Source organism: Halichoerus grypus, chromosome 10, assembly GCF_964656455.1.
Source record: "Halichoerus grypus chromosome 10, mHalGry1.hap1.1, whole genome shotgun sequence".
In the NCBI taxonomy this organism is placed as follows: domain Eukaryota; kingdom Metazoa; phylum Chordata; class Mammalia; order Carnivora; family Phocidae; genus Halichoerus; species Halichoerus grypus.
In genome coordinates this window covers 22,076,978-22,096,349 of record NC_135721.1, presented here as the reverse complement: position 1 = coordinate 22,096,349, position 19,372 = coordinate 22,076,978, and the positions used below count along the sequence as shown (strand labels likewise).

General features: G+C 40.1%; 1 protein-coding gene across 2 annotated transcripts in view; it reads right to left on the bottom strand.

Annotated features, from left to right (window-relative positions):
• Window positions 1–19,372, bottom strand: part of BABAM2 (BRISC and BRCA1 A complex member 2) — a 392,539-nt gene that overhangs the window by 173,567 nt on the left and 199,600 nt on the right. For both annotated transcript variants that reach the window (XM_036090220.2, XM_078056121.1), the window contains exon 7: window positions 3,471–3,580. In XM_036090220.2, the coding sequence (XP_035946113.1) occupies window positions 3,471–3,580 (110 nt within the window). The remainder of the gene's footprint in view (window positions 1–3,470; window positions 3,581–19,372) is intronic.

Genomic DNA, 19,372 nt, shown 5'->3' with positions numbered 1-19,372 from the left:
CCAGACTGAAATGAGGTATCTCTCAGGCTCAAGATACCTTTCCATGCCCATGGAGAGCAGAGAGAGGGAATGCAAGTCTTTTCTTGCCAATTTTCACCTAATGTGGATCAGGCCATTGATCTACGTTATCACTGACCCACATTGATCAGGCCTGGACCCCTGCCTGTCAAATGCACTGCATGGGGCTTGGAACTTCCTAGAAAGAGCCATAGCAAAAGCCAAAAAGAATACAAGCCTCAGCTTAGGGCAAGCATCTGGCACTGGCTTTGGGTGGGGCCACATGGGATGCTTTCCCCATGACTCCTGAGGACACTCTCCAAGTCTGAGTCTATAATCAATGCTTGGATGGTTCCAAGTTGACAGGATAGTATGAAACAGAGAAAACAAATGAGACCTTAACACAATATCAAAGACCAGTACCAGCCTCTCCTCATTCAGTTCTTAAAATCTATCCTATAACCTTGCCCTTACTGAAATGACATTACCTCCGTTCTATACACTGAACTCTGCATGAGTTAACCAAAGATATTAATAACTTTAGTAACTATGTAAGCCCTTAGAAAGTCATACCACAAACTTGGCCACTTTCCATTTTAACCTTTTTTCTGAAACCTCATTTTTATTTTATTTTTTTAAATTTGTTTTTAAGATTTATTTATTTGAAAGAGAGAGAATGGGAGACAGAGAGCATGAGACGGGGAGGGTCAGAGGGAGAAGCAGACTCCCTGCCAAGCAGGGAGCCCGATGCGGGACTCGATCCCGGGACTCCAGGATCATGACCTGAGCCGAAGGGAGTCACCTAACCAACTGAGCCACCCAGGCGCCCCATTGAAACCTCATTTTTAAAACTTCTACTCAAGGACGTAAGAACTTCTGACAGTTTTCACTGGTATTACAAAGGCAGTTCTATCAAGTGAATCTGTATCAACCAAGAAAAACGTAAGACCCCTCAGTGCAGCAGAGGGTCAGAATTTTTTATTGACCCATTTTACTGCCAACCAGGCTCCTAGTCCCCCTGCACTGCATTTCTGCAAGACATTAACATAATGAAAAGACTTGTTCCTGCCCTGGGGTAGCTTGCAATTTAGTAAAAGATGGGAAAACAAATACGCATCACTAATTAAATCTGTGATGAGCAGATTCTAATTGACACAAATTCAGTATTAAAAGAGTTCAGGGAATGGCTAGAGAAGGCAGCCCAATGGTGCTCAGGAGAAATGATAGAGACAGGACTTGGAAAGGTCTATTTCAACAGGAAAAGGGTGTTCGAGAAGGCATTGACTGCCACGGAGGTAACAGCTTTAGCGAAGGCACATGGGCAAGAGCACACAGGTAAATTAAGAAACGTTAAGGTGATGGGAGTCTGGCTAAACGACAGGCTACTGGAGGGAAAAGTGTAAGAAACTGACCTGGAAAAGTAAGATGCAGCCAGTTCTTAACATGAAAAAAGAGGGAGGACATGTAGAAAGCTAGATTTTAGAGGAAATAACTTTTCAAATATAGCCTTCACTGATAATTTGTCACATCATATCTCAGATTTTTAGAGGGAGAAATATTTTTTTTTAATTTTTTTATTGTTATGTTAATCCCCATACATTACATCATTAGTTTTAGATATAGTGTTCCATGATTCATTGTTTGTGCATAACACCCAGTGCTCCATGCAGAACGTGCCCTCCTCAATACCCATCACCAGGCTAACCCATCCTCCCACCCCCCTCCCCTCTAGAACCCTCAGTTTGTTTTTCAGAGTCCATCATCTTAGAGGGAGAAATATTTTAATAGCAAGTTTATTTGCAAACCAGGTGTAGTAACTTCAAAGAAAAATAACGTGGGTGCTGAGAAAATCATTCTTCCGGGCTGGCAAATTCCTGTCTACAGCTTAACTAATAATATTCTTATTACCTACATCTTGCGATGGTTTCATTGAGATCCCTCTTTTCTCATCACCAACATACCTTCTTAATTCATCGTGTATGTACAGAGTGACGACTTAGAACTAGTATCTGCTCACTTATTTACCCATCCTCTCCTTTTCTGCCCCAACTTGTCCTAACCACTCACTCCCTCATGCATTCTTCTCCCACGAGCACTATCGATAACGACAACCTTAATAGCTCCCACGTGCTATAGTACCAGGCACGGCAATTAATGCAATAAGAACAGTGTTTAATAAAATCCTCAAAATTCCACTATAAAATAGGTATTACTAGCCCCATTTGAAGCAAGTTCAAAGACGTTAAAGATTTTACCAACTGGTAAGTGGCAGGACCCGGGTTTAAAGCAGATATGCTCACCCCGAGAGCCCTGGCCTATTTATTACCGGTTCATCATACTGCCTCCAACACTCTTTGGCGTCTTTACCGATATGGGTTAGTACTTTCAATTAAAAATTAAAACATTCAGTGAACTGTGTGCTACTGTAAAATCCTGTCCAAGGTGCTCTCAGCGGTATACAAATAAATGACAGAATGCCTGTAGGTTACTGATGCTCCTCGTCATCGCTACGTGACAATGAACACCTATGTCTTCTATCAGTGTGGAAGATGGTGTCCGTGATTCATGAAGTTGAACAACCAGGGCCAGAGGGAGTAAAAATGACTCAGGATATGAATGCTGGATGGTGACCATACCTCACAGACAGAAATCAGCCAACCCTGACTGACTGACAGAGATTTTTAATCATACATTTCAAATCAGAATCTGTAAAAACTCTCTGTCGATGGAAAATCTGTCCTGTCAGAAGTTCCCAACCAAATCTGCTTACAATCTATTTTCAATGAGCCTCAGCTTCCTTTGAAGTAGAATAAGCTTCTGAAGCATTTCAGCTAACAATAAGCACATTGTGACGCTAGCCCTCGTAAAATTCATTACCAACGAGTAAAGTTACTTGGTAAAACACAAATGTGGTATATCAAACTACTTGTACCCTAGAGCCTGAAAGTTGTGTAAAATTATATAGTGCTATTCAGACACAGAAGGGAAATTCAAATGTGTCATCTTTTTAAGCTACCTGCTTTTAAGATCACCATTACTAACTTCTGAATAAGTTTTTGTTAATATTTTCAGGAGGCCAGTTACATTTTTACAAATAACTAAAACTTACAAAAATATAAGAAATTGGATAGGACGCTGTTGAGCAGTCCTCTTTAGGCTATAACCATATGTACCCAGGGAACATTTGGAAGGAGTCGCAGTTCCGTATTCCGCCTGCCTACTCATCTCTCTCTACAAAGGTACAGTATTCAGATCACAAGTTGCACAACTAAAACTCATCCAGAGACTGCAGTGGCAAATACTAACTGCATTTACTCTGCAATCTAAACTCCTGACACAACTCATTTTTAAGAAAATGAAAGTCAATAAGGAGAAATCACCTTAAGAGTTCAAGAGTGGCAAAATTATCAAGACATGTTTGGCTAACAAGGAGAAACACCAGGCTACATAAAATGAATGACGTTGATACTTACTGTTCAATTCGGGGTGACAAGTACAGCTTGGGATACACCTGAGTGGCTTCGGTGTCCTCAAAACTGACAGAAAGGAGAGCCACATCTTCTCCAGGGTCTTCATTTACATCCTTAAGCAGGGAGTGAAAAACACAATGTCATCAGTCCCTGCTCTCATATCATCTTCCCGGGGCTGAGCTCACAGCCCACTGGCACTGAGGCTAGAGCGTTTCCGGTACCTGGATTTGAATTTAGCAGCTCTGCACATCCTTTGCCACATGCCAATCACTTCCCTAGAGTGGTGGCTTTCAAACTTTCTGACCAGAGCCGACCATGGTGAGGAGAAGACTCCCACCTATCTCATTTGTACCCCCATTCCAAGAGGGGAAAAGTGAATCTGGCGACAACCAAGAATTAGTCAAAAGCACAGTTAACAAATTGCAGTAAACACGTTGCTAATGATATATGTAATGTCTTATAATTTTTATAATGTATATATAAATGGCTTGTAATTTTCTTTTTATAGGAAGAATAGGAGATATGAACATGATTTATATCATAAGACAACAGAATCTTAAAATACCCTGTAATTTTATTATATATACCTTGATAGTAGAAACATATCGCTATGAACTGTGCCACCATAAAAGCAAATGGCAGGGGGTTACGTACACATCGACTTTGCCAAACAACTGCGCATGATTCATATATGAACCACAAGACACACATATCTTAAAAGCCTGGTTATCAGAATATTATAGGACAAAAACACTGTTGATCCAAATACGTACCAAAAAAACATTGAGAGGTTAACAACCCATAATAAACTAAACTGGTAACGACAAAGCTAAACTTCCTGTAATTTATAATTTAAAAGCAAGAATAGTGATAATCGAATGTCATAACCAACTCAGGCCAATACTGATGAAGTGTCCTGAGTCAAAACTGGGATTTACAGGTTCGTGATTATTGCCAAGCACTGAATGTTTGCCAGACTTCTGAATAAAATACTGAGTTAGCATAAATTCTAGTAGCAAGATGGTTTTACTTTGTGAATACCAGATTTTAGTAACCCTTAATCATTTTACTTGTGGTTGGTAGTGGCTCTAAGTCAAATATAAATTTTTTGAAAACTTAAAAGGACTACACATCTTTCACCCGTAAGGACTGGTAAGAACTGGCCTATATTTCTGGATTGGTTCACAGGTCCTCTGGAGGGCCCACTTGCCATCCTAGGAGGGTCCCAATCTAGACTGTAAGAATCACTGACCGTGAGCACTGAGATCCTCAGATACAGGGTCTTTGCTTCTGTCTAAAACTAACCTCACCCCTTCCTTTCCTATACCGTGGGAAGCTGGTCATCACACTCGTTCAGCTCAGCTCTGACCTCATCCTCACTCTGCCTTCTATTGTGCCTACAGGATGCACGTGCGGCAAGGATACAAAGGGGCAAGAACCAGAAGTCTCTCCCATCTTAAAAAATAAAAACTTTAAAGGGGCATCTGGGTGGCTCAGTTGGTGGCTGAGTTGGTTAAAGTCTGTCTTTGGCTCAGGTCATGATCCCAGGGTCGTGGAATCAAGTCCCGCTTCAGGCTTCCTGCTCAGTGGGGAGTCTGCTTCTCCCTCTCCCTCCACCTCTGCCGCTCCCCCTGCTCGTGTGCTCTCTCTCTCATAAATAAGTAAAATCTTTAAAACATAAAAAATAAAATAAAAATTCTAAAAAGAAAGAAAAGAATCATGCCAGTCTCTACATAGCATTCTCTCCCATCTCTCTCCTCTCCTTCACAGACTGCTTAAAAAAGCTGTCTGCACTTCCAGTCTCTACGCCCTTCCCTCCCATTATCCCTTAGCACAGGAGATGGCCTTCTGACCCCACTAGGCCATCGGGATTGCCCTCACCAAAGCATCCACAAAACACAGCAAATGCCTCTCTGGGCTTATCTTACTTGGTCTCTGAACAGTATTTGACATGGATGATCTCTTTCCTCTGGAAATACTCTCAGTTTCTTGCTCCTAGGAAACTACACTCTCCTGATCTTCTGTCTCTCGGACCACCTCCCTCCTCCCTTTTCATGCTTCGTGTTTTTTATTCTTTTACTTCTCAATTATTTCTTGGTTTTACATGACAAAATTCAGGCTTGTTGTAACAAGTCAAGCCGTACAGAAGCTTATAAGAAAAAGCTCTTCCGCCCTCCACTTTTAAAGGTAACCAGTATTAAACTGTGTATGGAGCTTCAAACAGCTTTCTCTATGCTCATAAGCACATATACACATACACACACTTGCATATAAATAGCTCTTTAACCTTCTGTTTTGTTTTCCTTAGTGGAATTGTATTATACATATCAATCTACCAACTGCTTCCTAAATAGCCACATAATATTCCATGGCATGGATTTTTTTTTTTTTAACCATTCCCCTAGCAACAGACATTCAGGTTGTTTGTAGTTCTTAGCCATTTGATAGTATTACACTAAATATGCTCATATAAAGGATATATATGTATTATATTTCCAAATTGGTAACTAAAACTGAGCTTGTTAGATCAAAGGTTATGAACATTTTACATTTTAATAGTTTGAGATTATTTTTCTAAAATTTTACAGCACTTTACATTTGGACTCCTGAATTTGCATCAGTAGGAGAGAGCACCTGTTTCTGCTCATCCTGAATAACCTGATAACACTAGCTGTGGTCATTCTGCAGTTTAATGTTGGCGGTCTGACTGCTGGAAAATGGTGCCTCAGTTGAGATTCAATGACTAAAGCTGAGCAACTTTTTACTTGCTTACTGGTCATCTGTTCTGTCACTTCTCTGATCAAATCCTTTGCCCTAAAGACTCTTGGACTTTCCTTGTTGTTGTTGTTTACTGGGCTTATTAACCCTGGTCTATCACATGTGTTATAAATATTTTCTCTCAGTCCAGCTTTTGGCTTTTTACTTTGTTTGGGGACTCTTCTGACAGCACAGAAAATTTAGATTTCTATAAACTTAAATCTGGTCAATAACTCTGAGGTTATTTACTTCCCTAGCATTTCATCTAACATTTTATTTTTACATGTAGATTTGTAATGCCACTGGAATGTGTTTTAGATAGTATGATTTAGGGAGTATATAAGAGGAAGACCTTAGTACAGTGCCTGGAACACAGAAACCACTCCATGTTTGCTGAATGAATACAACAGTAAACAAATTAATGCTAATTTCTAACCTTTATTCTCCACACCTAGTGCTTCTCAGGAACTGGCTTTACAAAGGTTGCTTCAGCAGTGGTATCTGGAAACAGTACTGACTCCTTGCTCCTGTCCCCCATAATATACCAACGTCCCTAGAACCAGTGGTTTCAAAAGGAGAGTAAAGATTGGGAATCTGAGTTTAGTTATCATTTCTTGCTCTTTGACAGATGATTAAGTATTCAACGTTGAATGCTCCTTTCTGTAAAATGAGGATGGAAATTTTAAAAATTACTTAGGTCTCAACAAATAGAAACTATGTAATTCTTTTTTTTTTTTTTTTTTAATTTTATTTTATTTGAGAGAGAGAGAGAGTGAAAGAGAGAGCACAAGAAGGGGTAGAGTCAGAGGGAGAAGCAGACTCCCCACCGAGCAGGGAGCCTGATGAGGGACTCGATCCCGGGAGTCCAGGATCATGACCCGAGCCGAAGGCAGCCGCCCAACAAACTGAGCCACCCAGGCGCCCCTAGAAACTATGTAATTCTTTAACACAACTCTAAAACTCATAAAATATCTAAAACTAAGGTGGAAGCTGAGTTTGAAAACATTCACATTCAGAGAGACAAATTCATTTGATGATCTAAGTATAGAAGTAGTCCTCTTTAGTGTTAGATTGGTCATCTTAAAGTAAAATAATAAAAAAAGAACCAACATTGATTTTCAGACACCTTCCCCCAGTGATTGAGTTTCCTTATTAAAGGTCAAGGCTCTGACCACAAGTCACAAAACCTGGTTAAAAACAAAAACAAAAAACACTGCAAAAAACGAGAGGCCACTGAAAACCTTTTTAATTAGCAGCTTCACTCCATATACCTGGATAATTTATAATTATTTCCTTTTCCTACTTTTTAACTTCTCATTTCACTGCTATTTAAGCAAAGAACAGAAATGCTCAGAGACAGTCCTCCAAACAAATGGAATGACCCTGGTTTATATAATCAACATTTATCATCTGGCATCCTGCAAAAAGTACATGAAATATTAGTCTGAATAGGAAAACAGTTGTTTCCAGGAGTTCCTTTTATGAACTACTTTTAATATAATTTACTTGCCTTGGTGTGACACATGAGTTTCCCCTGAATTGGTATTTGATTTCTAATGGATACCTAAGTTTGACTCTGAGTGCTTAAATAAGCCCAAAGAGTTCCAAAAATACAAATCTACACAGTACTGTTTCCAGTTTCTGCAACTCTAACAGGCTTGTACATGTGTTCCTTCCCATCTGGGAGAATTATAAAAGAAGCTCTTGTACTGTGGTTCTTAGAAGCTAACATTACAGATGATTATTGTAACCACTAATGGCAACATTTGGAAAGCAGGGGGAGGTTATAGTGTAGTAGGGGACACTTAAAAATGCACAAGTATACATTTTCAAGGCTTTCTATCTGTACCATCTAAAATTGCAGAGGCTAAAATGGGGGGAAAGATGTCAAATCTGCTGAAGCAAAAAAGAGTATTGCCTCCTACCTTTACAAAAGCGTTATCAGGCGCTGATATACATATGGCAAGGAAATAATGGCCATGATATTTTGCTGAGACTTAACAATGGATCTGGCTCAGCACTTGGCTATAGAACAGAAAGGAGTTCCTATGGCTTACAGTGAATATTCACTAGGTGGTGAGTTCCTTGCAGGCTGGGAGCTTTTCCTGTTTGTTTTTGTATACCCAATGTCTGAAACAGCACATATATGGCAAACTGGTTGGAGAAAAAAAAAAAAAACTGATTAATGCTGGAAAGATTGTAAGAATGAGTAAATGATGGAGTTAATAGAAAGTACTTTCAGTTAGGAAGATTCTCAATACCTATTTCATTTTTCCTTAAATCTATGACTACTTAAGATTTTGTTAAAGAAAACTCAAGTCTGAACCATATAAAGCAAAAGATGCACCTGCTAATAAGAGGTAACATTCTGTGTAGATCATAATGACTTATTCATATAACTATTCTCAATTGGAGCTCTTTACAAATATCAAAAGGGTGTAGAAAAAAACAACGATTAGCCTTGGAAACGAAAGTAAACACAAGCACAATTTATCATTATGCTGCACCCCTTTGATGTGCTAATTCCAAGTGAGGCTAGCAGCCATTAAACAATATATGTTGAATGTCAATATAGGTACAAACTACCAGTTAACTATTGCTGACAGACATGAGCTGAACAATAAATATTACAAACTACAGGTCACTTAAGAAGACTGTAAAAAAGCCACTGTATTCCTCAATTCAAAAGGATAAAAACAAGTCTATAACCATTCCTAGCAAAACCAGTTTGTAGACAATAAGGACTATAAAGAAGCCACTATACAGTATGTCAAAAATCAAGTAAGAACCATTCTGAGTTACACTTAAATGGTATTAAATTAGACCCAGGACTAATCATGATTCCAAGAGTGACTAAAACTAGGTCTCAGGAAGCACCTCTTTATACAAAAAGCTATCAGTTTTTGAAAAACTGTAAGCAAATTAAAAACTTCCAAAACAGATCCTTATTTTTTAAAAATACTAAGTAAGATTTGTACTTTAGAGGCCCCAATATTTTGATACTATGGATTCATCATCAAACTACATAAATCTAGATTTTTCAAAGTCAAGTTTCTTCAAGAGAACAAAACTTTCACAGTGCTACCATTCATTCACGCATTTAACAAAGTAAGATATACATAGCATGTTACAAATGTTATGGAGAAAAATTAAAGCAGGGAAAGGGGAAAAGGAATAAGGAGGGAATGGAAGATTAAAGAGAGTGGTGAAAGGTGGTTTGTGGACTCAGCAGTGGACTCTCATTAAGACAGGAGACCCAGGATAGAAAGATCTCCTGGATCTCTTGCGTTGTCTATCAATAGAAGCAGCCCAATCAAAATTGGGTTTAGATTCTACTGGCATTAAGACATGACAATGAATATGCCAGAAATGGAATTAAATTTTAAGCAAAAGAAAGACTGAAGAACAAGGAAAATGATGTAGGTAAGACCTTAGTCTCACTGCTAAGGGGTCTCTCTGTCCAATAATGACACTGGTCATTTTAGAAATCAGGTCACTTCCTCTTCACCAAAATGCTGGGAAATGTACAAGTGCCAGGGAAAGCAGCAGAGTCAGAAAGCAAAACAAATCCAAGAGAAAGGAAGCTGAGCCAAATAGACGAGGACGAGCAATAAGTGGGTGCCATGTCTGCCTCTTTTGCCTTTGGTGTGGCTCCTAACCCTGAAAACTCCTCTGATATTTTGATATCTCTGAGGAAGGCAGCATTTAAGAGAGTTACTTCTGATTTGGTTTCTTCAAATGGAAATGGGAGTAAAAAGAATCTCCCAGCATAGTCTAGTCAAATTGGGCCATTCCCCATATACTTTATCAGATCTTGACTAACACTTTGACACCAGCCATCCCCTTATCAAATAGCTCTTTCTTTCCTTTTAATTGACATGGTTTTAAAACTCTCATTGTAAATTCACTTGTTCCATTAAGATTCCTTTCAACTGCAATGTAATCTATGCCTGCCCTTGGCTGTTATCATATTCTTCATGAATTTCCCTTGCTGTTTAAGCAGTATATAGTTTTTATTCCAAATAGAATTTCTTGAAGGCAGGGTAGAGATCTTCTACTTCCTATTATGCCTAATAATAAGAACTGATATTTATTCATTGTTTACTCAGTAGTCATTTTGCTTAGTGCTTTATATGCATTACCTCACATAATCATCATAACAACCTTAAAAGGGAGGTACTATTATTATACATTTGCAAATAAAGAAACTGAGGCTGAGAGAGATTAAATGGTGATGATGAGTTCTGAAGCCATGTATATTGACTTTGGACCTGGACTCTTAGCCACAATGCTATACCCCAACACATGCTGCTGGGCACAAAGAATAGACTCAGTATCAATGCCCAAAGTTATAAAAAACTTAAAAACCCATATGCAGAAAAGATATCACAGATTTACTATACACTTAACTTGTTCTCCATTTAGTGTCTAAATCCTCTATGTTCCAAAACACCATGAGCATCTTCAGGAACCATTACTCCCTTTGTACCCAAGTAGACTACCCAGCCTATACCAGGCACATAATGGGTATTCAAAATAAATTAAGAAGTATATGCTTTATGTGTTTTAATGTTTACTTTTTATTTTTCATTATTTTTTAAAGATTTTATTTATTTATTTGAGAGAGAGAAGACAGAGCACAAACAGAGGGAGTGACAGGCAGAGGGACGAGCAGACTCCCCACTGAGCAGGGAGCCCAATGTGGGACTCGATCCCAGGATCCTGGGATCATGACCTTAGCTGAAGTCAGACGCTTAACCCATTGAGCGACCCAGATGCCCCTAATGTTTTCTTTTTAAAACTATGGAACAAGAAATTAAAATCCTTAAGAGTATAAAGACTAAAAGCTATAAAGGTCACTATGCCAAATAAAATGTATTCATTTGACGTCTTTACACAGACCCAGTTAAGAAGGAAGGATGGCTTCTCTAAGAACACTGAGGAGGCCTGTGGAGTTCTAAGCCACAGTATCAACCTTCCTTCAATTATCTATGGTTAGGCACATTCTATGATTAACTAACTATACTCAGTGAAAATAGGCAGAGCTGATTGTCAGGTCAGGAAAGGGAAACTGCAATGTTCTTGAAATAGCCAGCTCTTAGAGGGTGAGTCCAGGACACCAGGAGAGAACTGTTGTCACCTACCCATGTTTTTTAAAAGTGACATCTTGAGTTCATTACTACTAGATGTCATGATACAGTATGGGGTTAGGGATTTATTTTAATTTATATCTTACTTATTATTTTCATAAACAAAGACCATTTCACTGCTCTCGTTTATGCAGGAATCTGCTTGCAAAGCTGTACTTACCCTTAACATGGTGGTTATAGCTTCTGTTTATAAAGCTAAATTGAAACACATGTTGTACAAATAAACTTTGGGAGAAAAAAATCCTGGCTCTTTTAAAATAATAATGATCAAGATTTCACTGGTCAAATCCTGTCCCCTCAGTTATCATACCTAACAGACGTAGCCTTGCGATTCACCAACATTCTTTGACTAGTCACAGCATCGTCACTCTAAAAGGTGTGTGAAATGGAGCCTTTTCTCCAGAAAAGGCCGGGGGCGGGGGGAGGAGGGGAGGAGAGCCTCTGCAGTAGAGCCAGGGTCCTCACTAGAAGCAAAGGATGTCTCCTTGCTTCTACTTCCTTCTCTACTCACCAACATTTTTAGAGAAAGAATCTGGAATATGGGATTTCCTCTGTTGTCCTAACAATTGTGTTCTTAATGAGTCCAATAAGGAGCTGAACTTATTTAAATAAACATCCATTTTTGCAACTGTTTTACAAATCACACTGAACCACATCTTCAGACATCCTCTGTGTTGTGATTCTGCACACACACACACACACACACACACCAATACGAACCTTGTGCCAGACTTTTATCCAAGAGCCCCAGAAAACAAGTTAAAACAACAGTGAGTTTTACTTGAGCACGTATGGAACAAATATGAAAACCACTGACCATATTCCCTGTATGTCTCCATAATTTAAAGAAAAGGTAGATACGGCTTTTACATAAATAGTCTACATCGCTCTTTTTTTTTTTTTTTTTTTTTTTAAAGAATTTATTTATTTATTTGACAGAGAGAGACACAGCGAGAGAGGGAACACAAGCAGGGGGAATGGGAGAGGAAGAAGCAGGCTTCCCGCGGAGCAGAGAGCCCGATGTGGGGCTCGATCCCAGGACGCTGGGATCATGACCTGAGCCGAAGGCAGACGCTTAACGACTGAGCCACCCAGGCGCCCCTACATCGCTCTTTTTAAGTGATAGAAGCACAGATGTAAAGTGGTAATGGATATAATGGACATCTGTGACAAGGCTTCCCTGGCACCTTCTCTTCTCTTGGGAAGCCGCTCTCTCTTCTAGACGCAACACTTAGTGCTCCTGATCAAGCTGCCTGTTCCTAGCCCCTGGGTCCAGGGTAGGACCAGTCCTTTCTTCAAGATCTGTGAACTTGGGAGCCAAGTGCAGGCCAGTCCCTGTGCAGAGGCAAAGGAAATTGTCACTAGTCATACTCCCCACACACGGAAGAGGCGAGGCTGTAGTGTGAGAGAAGAAAACCAACACGTGGAGAAAAGTGGGGACGAATGAGAAGAGAGTCCTGGCACAAGATTCACCATCCTTGGTTCTCAGGCTCTTGGTCCAGCTGTGTCCTGCCCTAACTGTGGTTTGGATCCTCAACCTTCTCTGGGCTTTGGAACGCTGATAAATTGCCCTATCTCCTTAAGCCAGTTTGAAGTGGTTTTCCTTTACTTATAACTAACATTTTCTCTTGTAAATTATTAAACTAATATAGATGATAACCATGGCAAATCAAAATCTACAGAATTAAGTGCTAAAAAGAGACTTTCACCCCTGGGTTATTGGACTACTTGTTACATACTATGGAATGCCAGGCCCTAATCGGAACCCAGGAAGGGCTTTGAGGACAAAGCTGAGCAGCATACCTCCGCATATTCCAGAAGAAAGCTTTGCAGGAGCAATCTGCTGGCAGCACCAGGCTCTGGCTGCAGCCAGGCTATTTCTCTGGACTTACTGCTTCTCATCCTGATGGACATTAGCCCATCCTGGGTCTTGGATGAACACTTTGCACACTCTGCTCTATACCCCCTTGACCTCACAAATGAAAATAAAGGCATCAGAGGTGCCAATTCAAAGGTAGAAAATCCATAGCAATATGCCATTTGAATATATGAAGTGTTTTGCAAGTTTGTCAGGCAACTTAAAAACTGCATAAAAATGGTGATTTTTTAGTGATGGAAATAAAAATTTTTTTGCAATGAGTTTACATGTTTTTGTTTTTTCCATATGATATGCTAAATGTAGACATAATGAAAAGCAACAGGTGTCCACAGCTTTGGCAAATGTATGTGAAAGTGCCAAGCACAGAAGCAGGCATGAAGAAGGTGCTCAATAAATGTTACTTTCACTTTTCTTCCTCCTTCCAGACTCTTGGCCTGACAGCAATTCCATTACCATGTTATTCTTCCTACTATTAAAACTACACCCTACCCCTTCCTCTCCAAGTTGCTTTGAGTTATAGGGTTTAAAGATTCTTCCCAGGTGGTTCTGTGTGTGAGGACAGAAGGAAAAGGCATCCTAGAAGTGCATAACACCTTGCACCCACCCACCCAGCAAGTCACTTGGCTCAAACCGCTTGGTGCCCATGGCAACTAGGCAATCGGTTACTTCCAAGTTCTTTCTGCCACCTGGCACCACACCCTCATTAACTGAAGACAATTGCAAACCACAGGTGTTAAAACAGAGAATGGAGCCTACCAGCAACTCACTCCTTGAAGTAACCAGAGATCTTCTGATTTGCGTATTGGTGTTATCTACACAACCTAAAGGGCAGAGAGCTCTGAAAAACACTTGGAAAAAGCTTGGAGCCGTATCCCTCTGGAACTGGCCAAAGGAAAGGCTCAGTGCAGAAGATGAGCTTTGAGAAGCAGAGAAAATACTGCACCTTTCTCCAGGCCTACAAACCCACTGCATCTACAGTGGCCTGGCGTTCAAGCCCCTCCAAGCTGTCTTCCCCCTCCCCCTGCTGACACACACTGACTGCGGCAGGTGCCCACACTCCATGCGACCTCCATTCGCCTCTCAATCCTGAATGCCTTCCTCCAACCCCCCAATCTCCCAATTCTACATATTCCTTCCAGTCCCATTTGGATGCCATGTCCTGTCGTGAGACTTCCTTGATCCCACCCTCTGATGTAACAGTTTCTCCTCTGAAATCCTACAGGTCTTTAGCCACACCCTTTATATGGTAACATTTCATGGTTTCTTTTGTATTTTAAAGTTATTTACATATGTGCTTTTATTTATCTGATTGAGTTTCTTTAAGAGCAATGACTATGTCATTCCTTTTTGTATTCTCAGTGCCTAGCATGGTGCCTACCACAAAAATAGGCACCCAATTAATATTTATGAACAAATGTATGAATATATGTATGGAAGAATAACTACATGTGCTTGCCAGTGAACTACTGATCCAAACGTGGGTTCCCCACATAGATTTCCCTAGTAGAAAAAGCCTTTGTAGATTATTAACCTGACTTTCCAATATTAATCAGTGGGAGTACGTTTGGGCAGGATGGGCCATTAAGATCATTCAGATCACCCCAGGAATAAGAGGAAAATTCAAGTTCGAACACTTAACAGAGAGACCAAAGTGTGCAGAACAGAAAAGCAAGAAAAATCTTTTTGGCATTTTCTAATAAACTTCCAACAATACACCATGTGCTGTCACTAAGCCAATACTCATTTATGATGTACCTAGCATGTACAAGACACTTCAATAAACACAATAAGGAAAAAAAAGAAGAATCGCAAGAATCAGTCCTCCAACTCAGAGAGGCATAAAGATGTCAACACATGAAGGTAAGAAAAGTTTTTTTCTTCTCCTCCCATAAGATATCCTATAAGGTAGCGCATGATTAATCATCAAAAGCCCTATAAGGAAAGGCTGAAAAACTCATCAGTTGTTTCTGTGTCTTGAGAATGAATCCATCAGACTCTTTCCTGGCATGAGGCTTTTACAAGAGAGGAGATACAGAAAGCAGGAAAGTAATGGGTAAACCAAGAGGAAAAATGCAAAACTTACCAAAGTGGTAAAAGGCAGGAAAAGAGGTTTCGGCTTTCCCAGCCTGCAGCTTTGGATGTTTTCCAGGGAAGACAGTTCGACCTCTTCCGTATCTCAGAATATCTAGTTCAAAATAGATAGAGGGATAGCTCCATAGAAAGATACAAGAGGGACAGAAGGACAGAGGGCCAGTACCAGGCTGGCAATGCAGGCATGGTTTCACATGTGCCAACGGCAGGCAGCTGAAGCCTGGATGAGTGGAGCCTTGCTACTCAGACCAAGAGCATCAGTTTCACCAGGGGCATACTAAAATTCTTAGGTGATTTCTTTTTTTTTCTTAATTAAAATAAAAACTTAATTTTTAAAATTTAAATTCAATTAACTAACATATAATGTATTATTAGTTGCAGAGGTAGAGGTCAGTGATTCATCAGTCTTATATAAGACCCAGTGGTCATTACATCACATGCCCTCCTTTATGTCCATCACCCAGTTACCCCGTCCCTCCACCCACCTCCCGGCCAGCAACCCTCAGTTTGTTTCCTATAATTAAGAGTCTCTTATGGTTTGTCACCCTCTCTGATTTTGTCTTGTTTTATTTTTCCCTCCCTTCCCCCATGATCCTAGGTGATTTCTGTGAATGTTCAAGTTTGAGAAGCACTGGCTTAGAGAACTGGCACTTAAGGAAAAGAAAATGGGTCAGAAGGTGAAGGCAGAACTGAAAAGCAATAGAGAAAGAGCCATCCCATGATTCAACAGGAGAACACAAACTGTGATGTTTCCACTGGGCAAGGAGAAGAGAAGGTCTCCTAGACAAATAAAAATAAGTATCTAAGACGTCTTCCAAAAACTCAGGGTTAAATGGAGGAAAGGATGGTGGTGGGAGCTGAAAAGTACAAATATTCTTCTAACCGGCCACGTCCGTATCCGTGGAGGAGCAGAGGACGTGAGGACAGAGCCGGCACTGTGGGACTGGCCCCTGGCGTCCGTGACGATGGCGAAAATGTGCTGTAGGTATAATGACACGAGTGAGGGGTAAACAAAATCAGAGAACGTTAAAGGTAAAAAGCCCCTTAGAGATCCGATCCAGTGGTTGTTACCCTGTGTTCTAGGGAGAACCAGGGGTCATGTGTACCTGATGAGCTTATGTCTTAAGAGCAGCTACTAATTCTGTTTTTGCGTACTGCGCACTCGGAGAAAGACTGCATTTGTAAAACCGTTGCCAGTATATTAAAAATAAAGTTTGTAACCATTATTTCAACACCCACACTTCACAGATTTACAGATGGAGAAACTGAGATAAGGGAAGTGATTCGTCTAATGTGCAGAGCCAATTAGTCACAGGGCTGAAACCAAAACCCATGACTGCCGATTTCGGGCCTCAATGTTTTTTTTTTTTTTCACTCCATCATTCTGCTATATCCAAATTTGCTTTGAAAACTCTTTGTCACTTACTAAATGAAGCCTGTGTGAATTAAAAAGGAACTGTAAGATCCCAAAGAGGAGGGAATTATGAAGAGTGGAAAGATTCATATGAGGAAGAATATGTTATATTAAAAGTTCCCAAAATGTAAAATTATAAATGTTGGATTTAGCATAACTATTGAGTAGGTGGCTTTGTAAGAACTTCACTAATTATAGAAGTGCTGATGACCAGATTTAGAAGAACTATAAACTGAGTTAGACTTTATTACTGACTTGAGTTAGTGAGGAATATTTCTTTAATTTCTAAACTAATAACAGGTTTACGATAGACCAATTAACGAACGCTTACCGTTTTGTGCTTATGAACAGAAATTGTGACATTTCACGATGCATAAATGATGATGACAGAACTGAAGCATTCCAGCAAGTTGCAATTCTCCAGGGAAGCTATTAACAGCTTAACATTTCTAGTTCACATTGGAATGTGGATTCAACTTACTGAAAAAAGTTTATACTAAATAAGCATGAAAGAAGGCAATTAAGATAGCAGACTAGGTCGGGCTGTTAGTTTCTTAGGTTTCTTGGGTCTATTACTTACTGAATTAAATGTTGGTAAGGTGCAAGAAAACATGTGTAACAATCCAAAAGAGGTTTCCTGAACTATGTTACAAAACAACACAAGAGCAAAAAAACTTCCCAAAGCCTCACCAAACTAAACCAGGCCTTTCCCCAAATAAACCAAGGCTGGACTGGCTGCTGCCTATGCAGTATGGACAATGTATGTTGCAGATTTTTAAAAATTTTCTTCTGTCTTCAATTACTTCCGTTCCCCTACTATACTGAGTATATCTTTGGGACTGGCCTTGGGATGGATTCATTCATTCATTCATTCATTCATTCTGCAAACATGTATTAATGCCCCACTGTGTGTTAGGTACCACCTAGAAGGCACTAGGGAACGCATGCCCTCAAAACTTTGACAGTCAAGTGGAAAAATAAGTAAACTGACCATTATGTTAAAACTGTTACAATAAAGGTGTGTTAAAAGAGAGGCGAGCACCTTTGGCAGGACGACAGGGTAACCTAAAGAGAAGGCAGAACTGGTTGTTACATAAGGCTTTTCAAGCAAGAGATGTTTTTTGCTGAAAAGTGATTGAAAGGAGAAAAAATAAGAGCATGTGCACATTCAGGGCACTGTTCAGGGAGGCTGAAATAGTGGAACTAGGGAGGAGAGGTCAAAGATGAAGCTGGACAGGTTTGGAGGCCCAATCATCAACAATCCTGATGCATGGAAGGCAAAGAGCTTGTTTTATTTTAAGAGGAATGTGAGAAGGGATTACAAACAGGGTAAGGACACAATCAGATTGTTTTAGAAAGAGCATTCTAACTGCCTGGGAAGGATGGATTGAAGAGGGCAAGGCTGAATGTAGAGTAGGGGGAGAGAGGTCTAGAGTGGTCCAGAATGGAGTGAGGAGGATATTCCCATACAAAAGCAACTTTGTGCCGGTGTCAGAGCCCAGGCCGAATGAGGAGGGTGCCCACAAGGGGGAGGGGGGCGGGGGGTGGCAGCAGAAACGATAGGAGGTTGGTAACATACAGGGGGATGGATATAATATATATAATGCATTATAATATATGTAACATATATAATGTGTTAAGGGTTATTAAAAATAATGGGAACTGGATCTATCACACTCAGAGAAGGAAGTTATAAGTATGTATAAAGAGAAAAATAATAGAATAAATCTCGTGTACTCAATCAGAATTGGAGGTACCAGTATGAACATGGTTGTTCATTAGACAGGCAGAGAAAGAATACTGAACATCAAAATAAATGATAGTAACTGACTCGAATCCATTAAATAAAATGGGAAATCATGAGTCCTTACTGCTCTAAATACATAAATATAAAGTTTGATGAAAATGGGATATTGATATAATTTCAAAGGACCACCCCACAAAATATGTACCAATACAAAGGGGGAAAAAAAGGAATGCCGGAGTGAACCTTACAGACATCACCTGAAACAAGCAGTCCACGTGAGCACATCATCAGTAATCAGTCAAACAGGGTGTATGCCACCTGAGAGTGGGCAATGAGACGGAGACAGCATGGCTCCTGACGTTCCTGCCACAGACACATCATCAAAATCCAGTCAAGATGAAGGGGCGCCTGGGGGGCTCAGTCGGTGAAGCGTCTGACTCTTGATTTCAGCTCGGGTCATGATCTCAAGGTCATGAGATGGAGCCCTGCTTTGGGCTCTGCGCTCAGCAGGGAGCCTGTTGGAGATTTTTTCCCTCTGCCCCTCCCCCGCCCCGCTAGCACACACGCACTCTCTCTCTCTCTCTCTAATAAATAAATAAATCTTTTTAAAACAATCCAATCATGATGGAACACCAGCCAAACCCAAACTGGGAGCCATTTTATGAAGTAACTGGCCTATAATCTTCAAAAATCTTGTAAACGTCAAGGAAAAACAGAGGAACTATCAGAGACTAAAGAGACGCAATGACTGAACGTGACACATGATTTCAAATGGAATTCCTCTGCTATCGCGAAACCACTGGAACAACTGGTGAAAAGTCAGTGGGGTCTCAGAATTGGATGGTAGTTCTATAGCAATGTTATCTC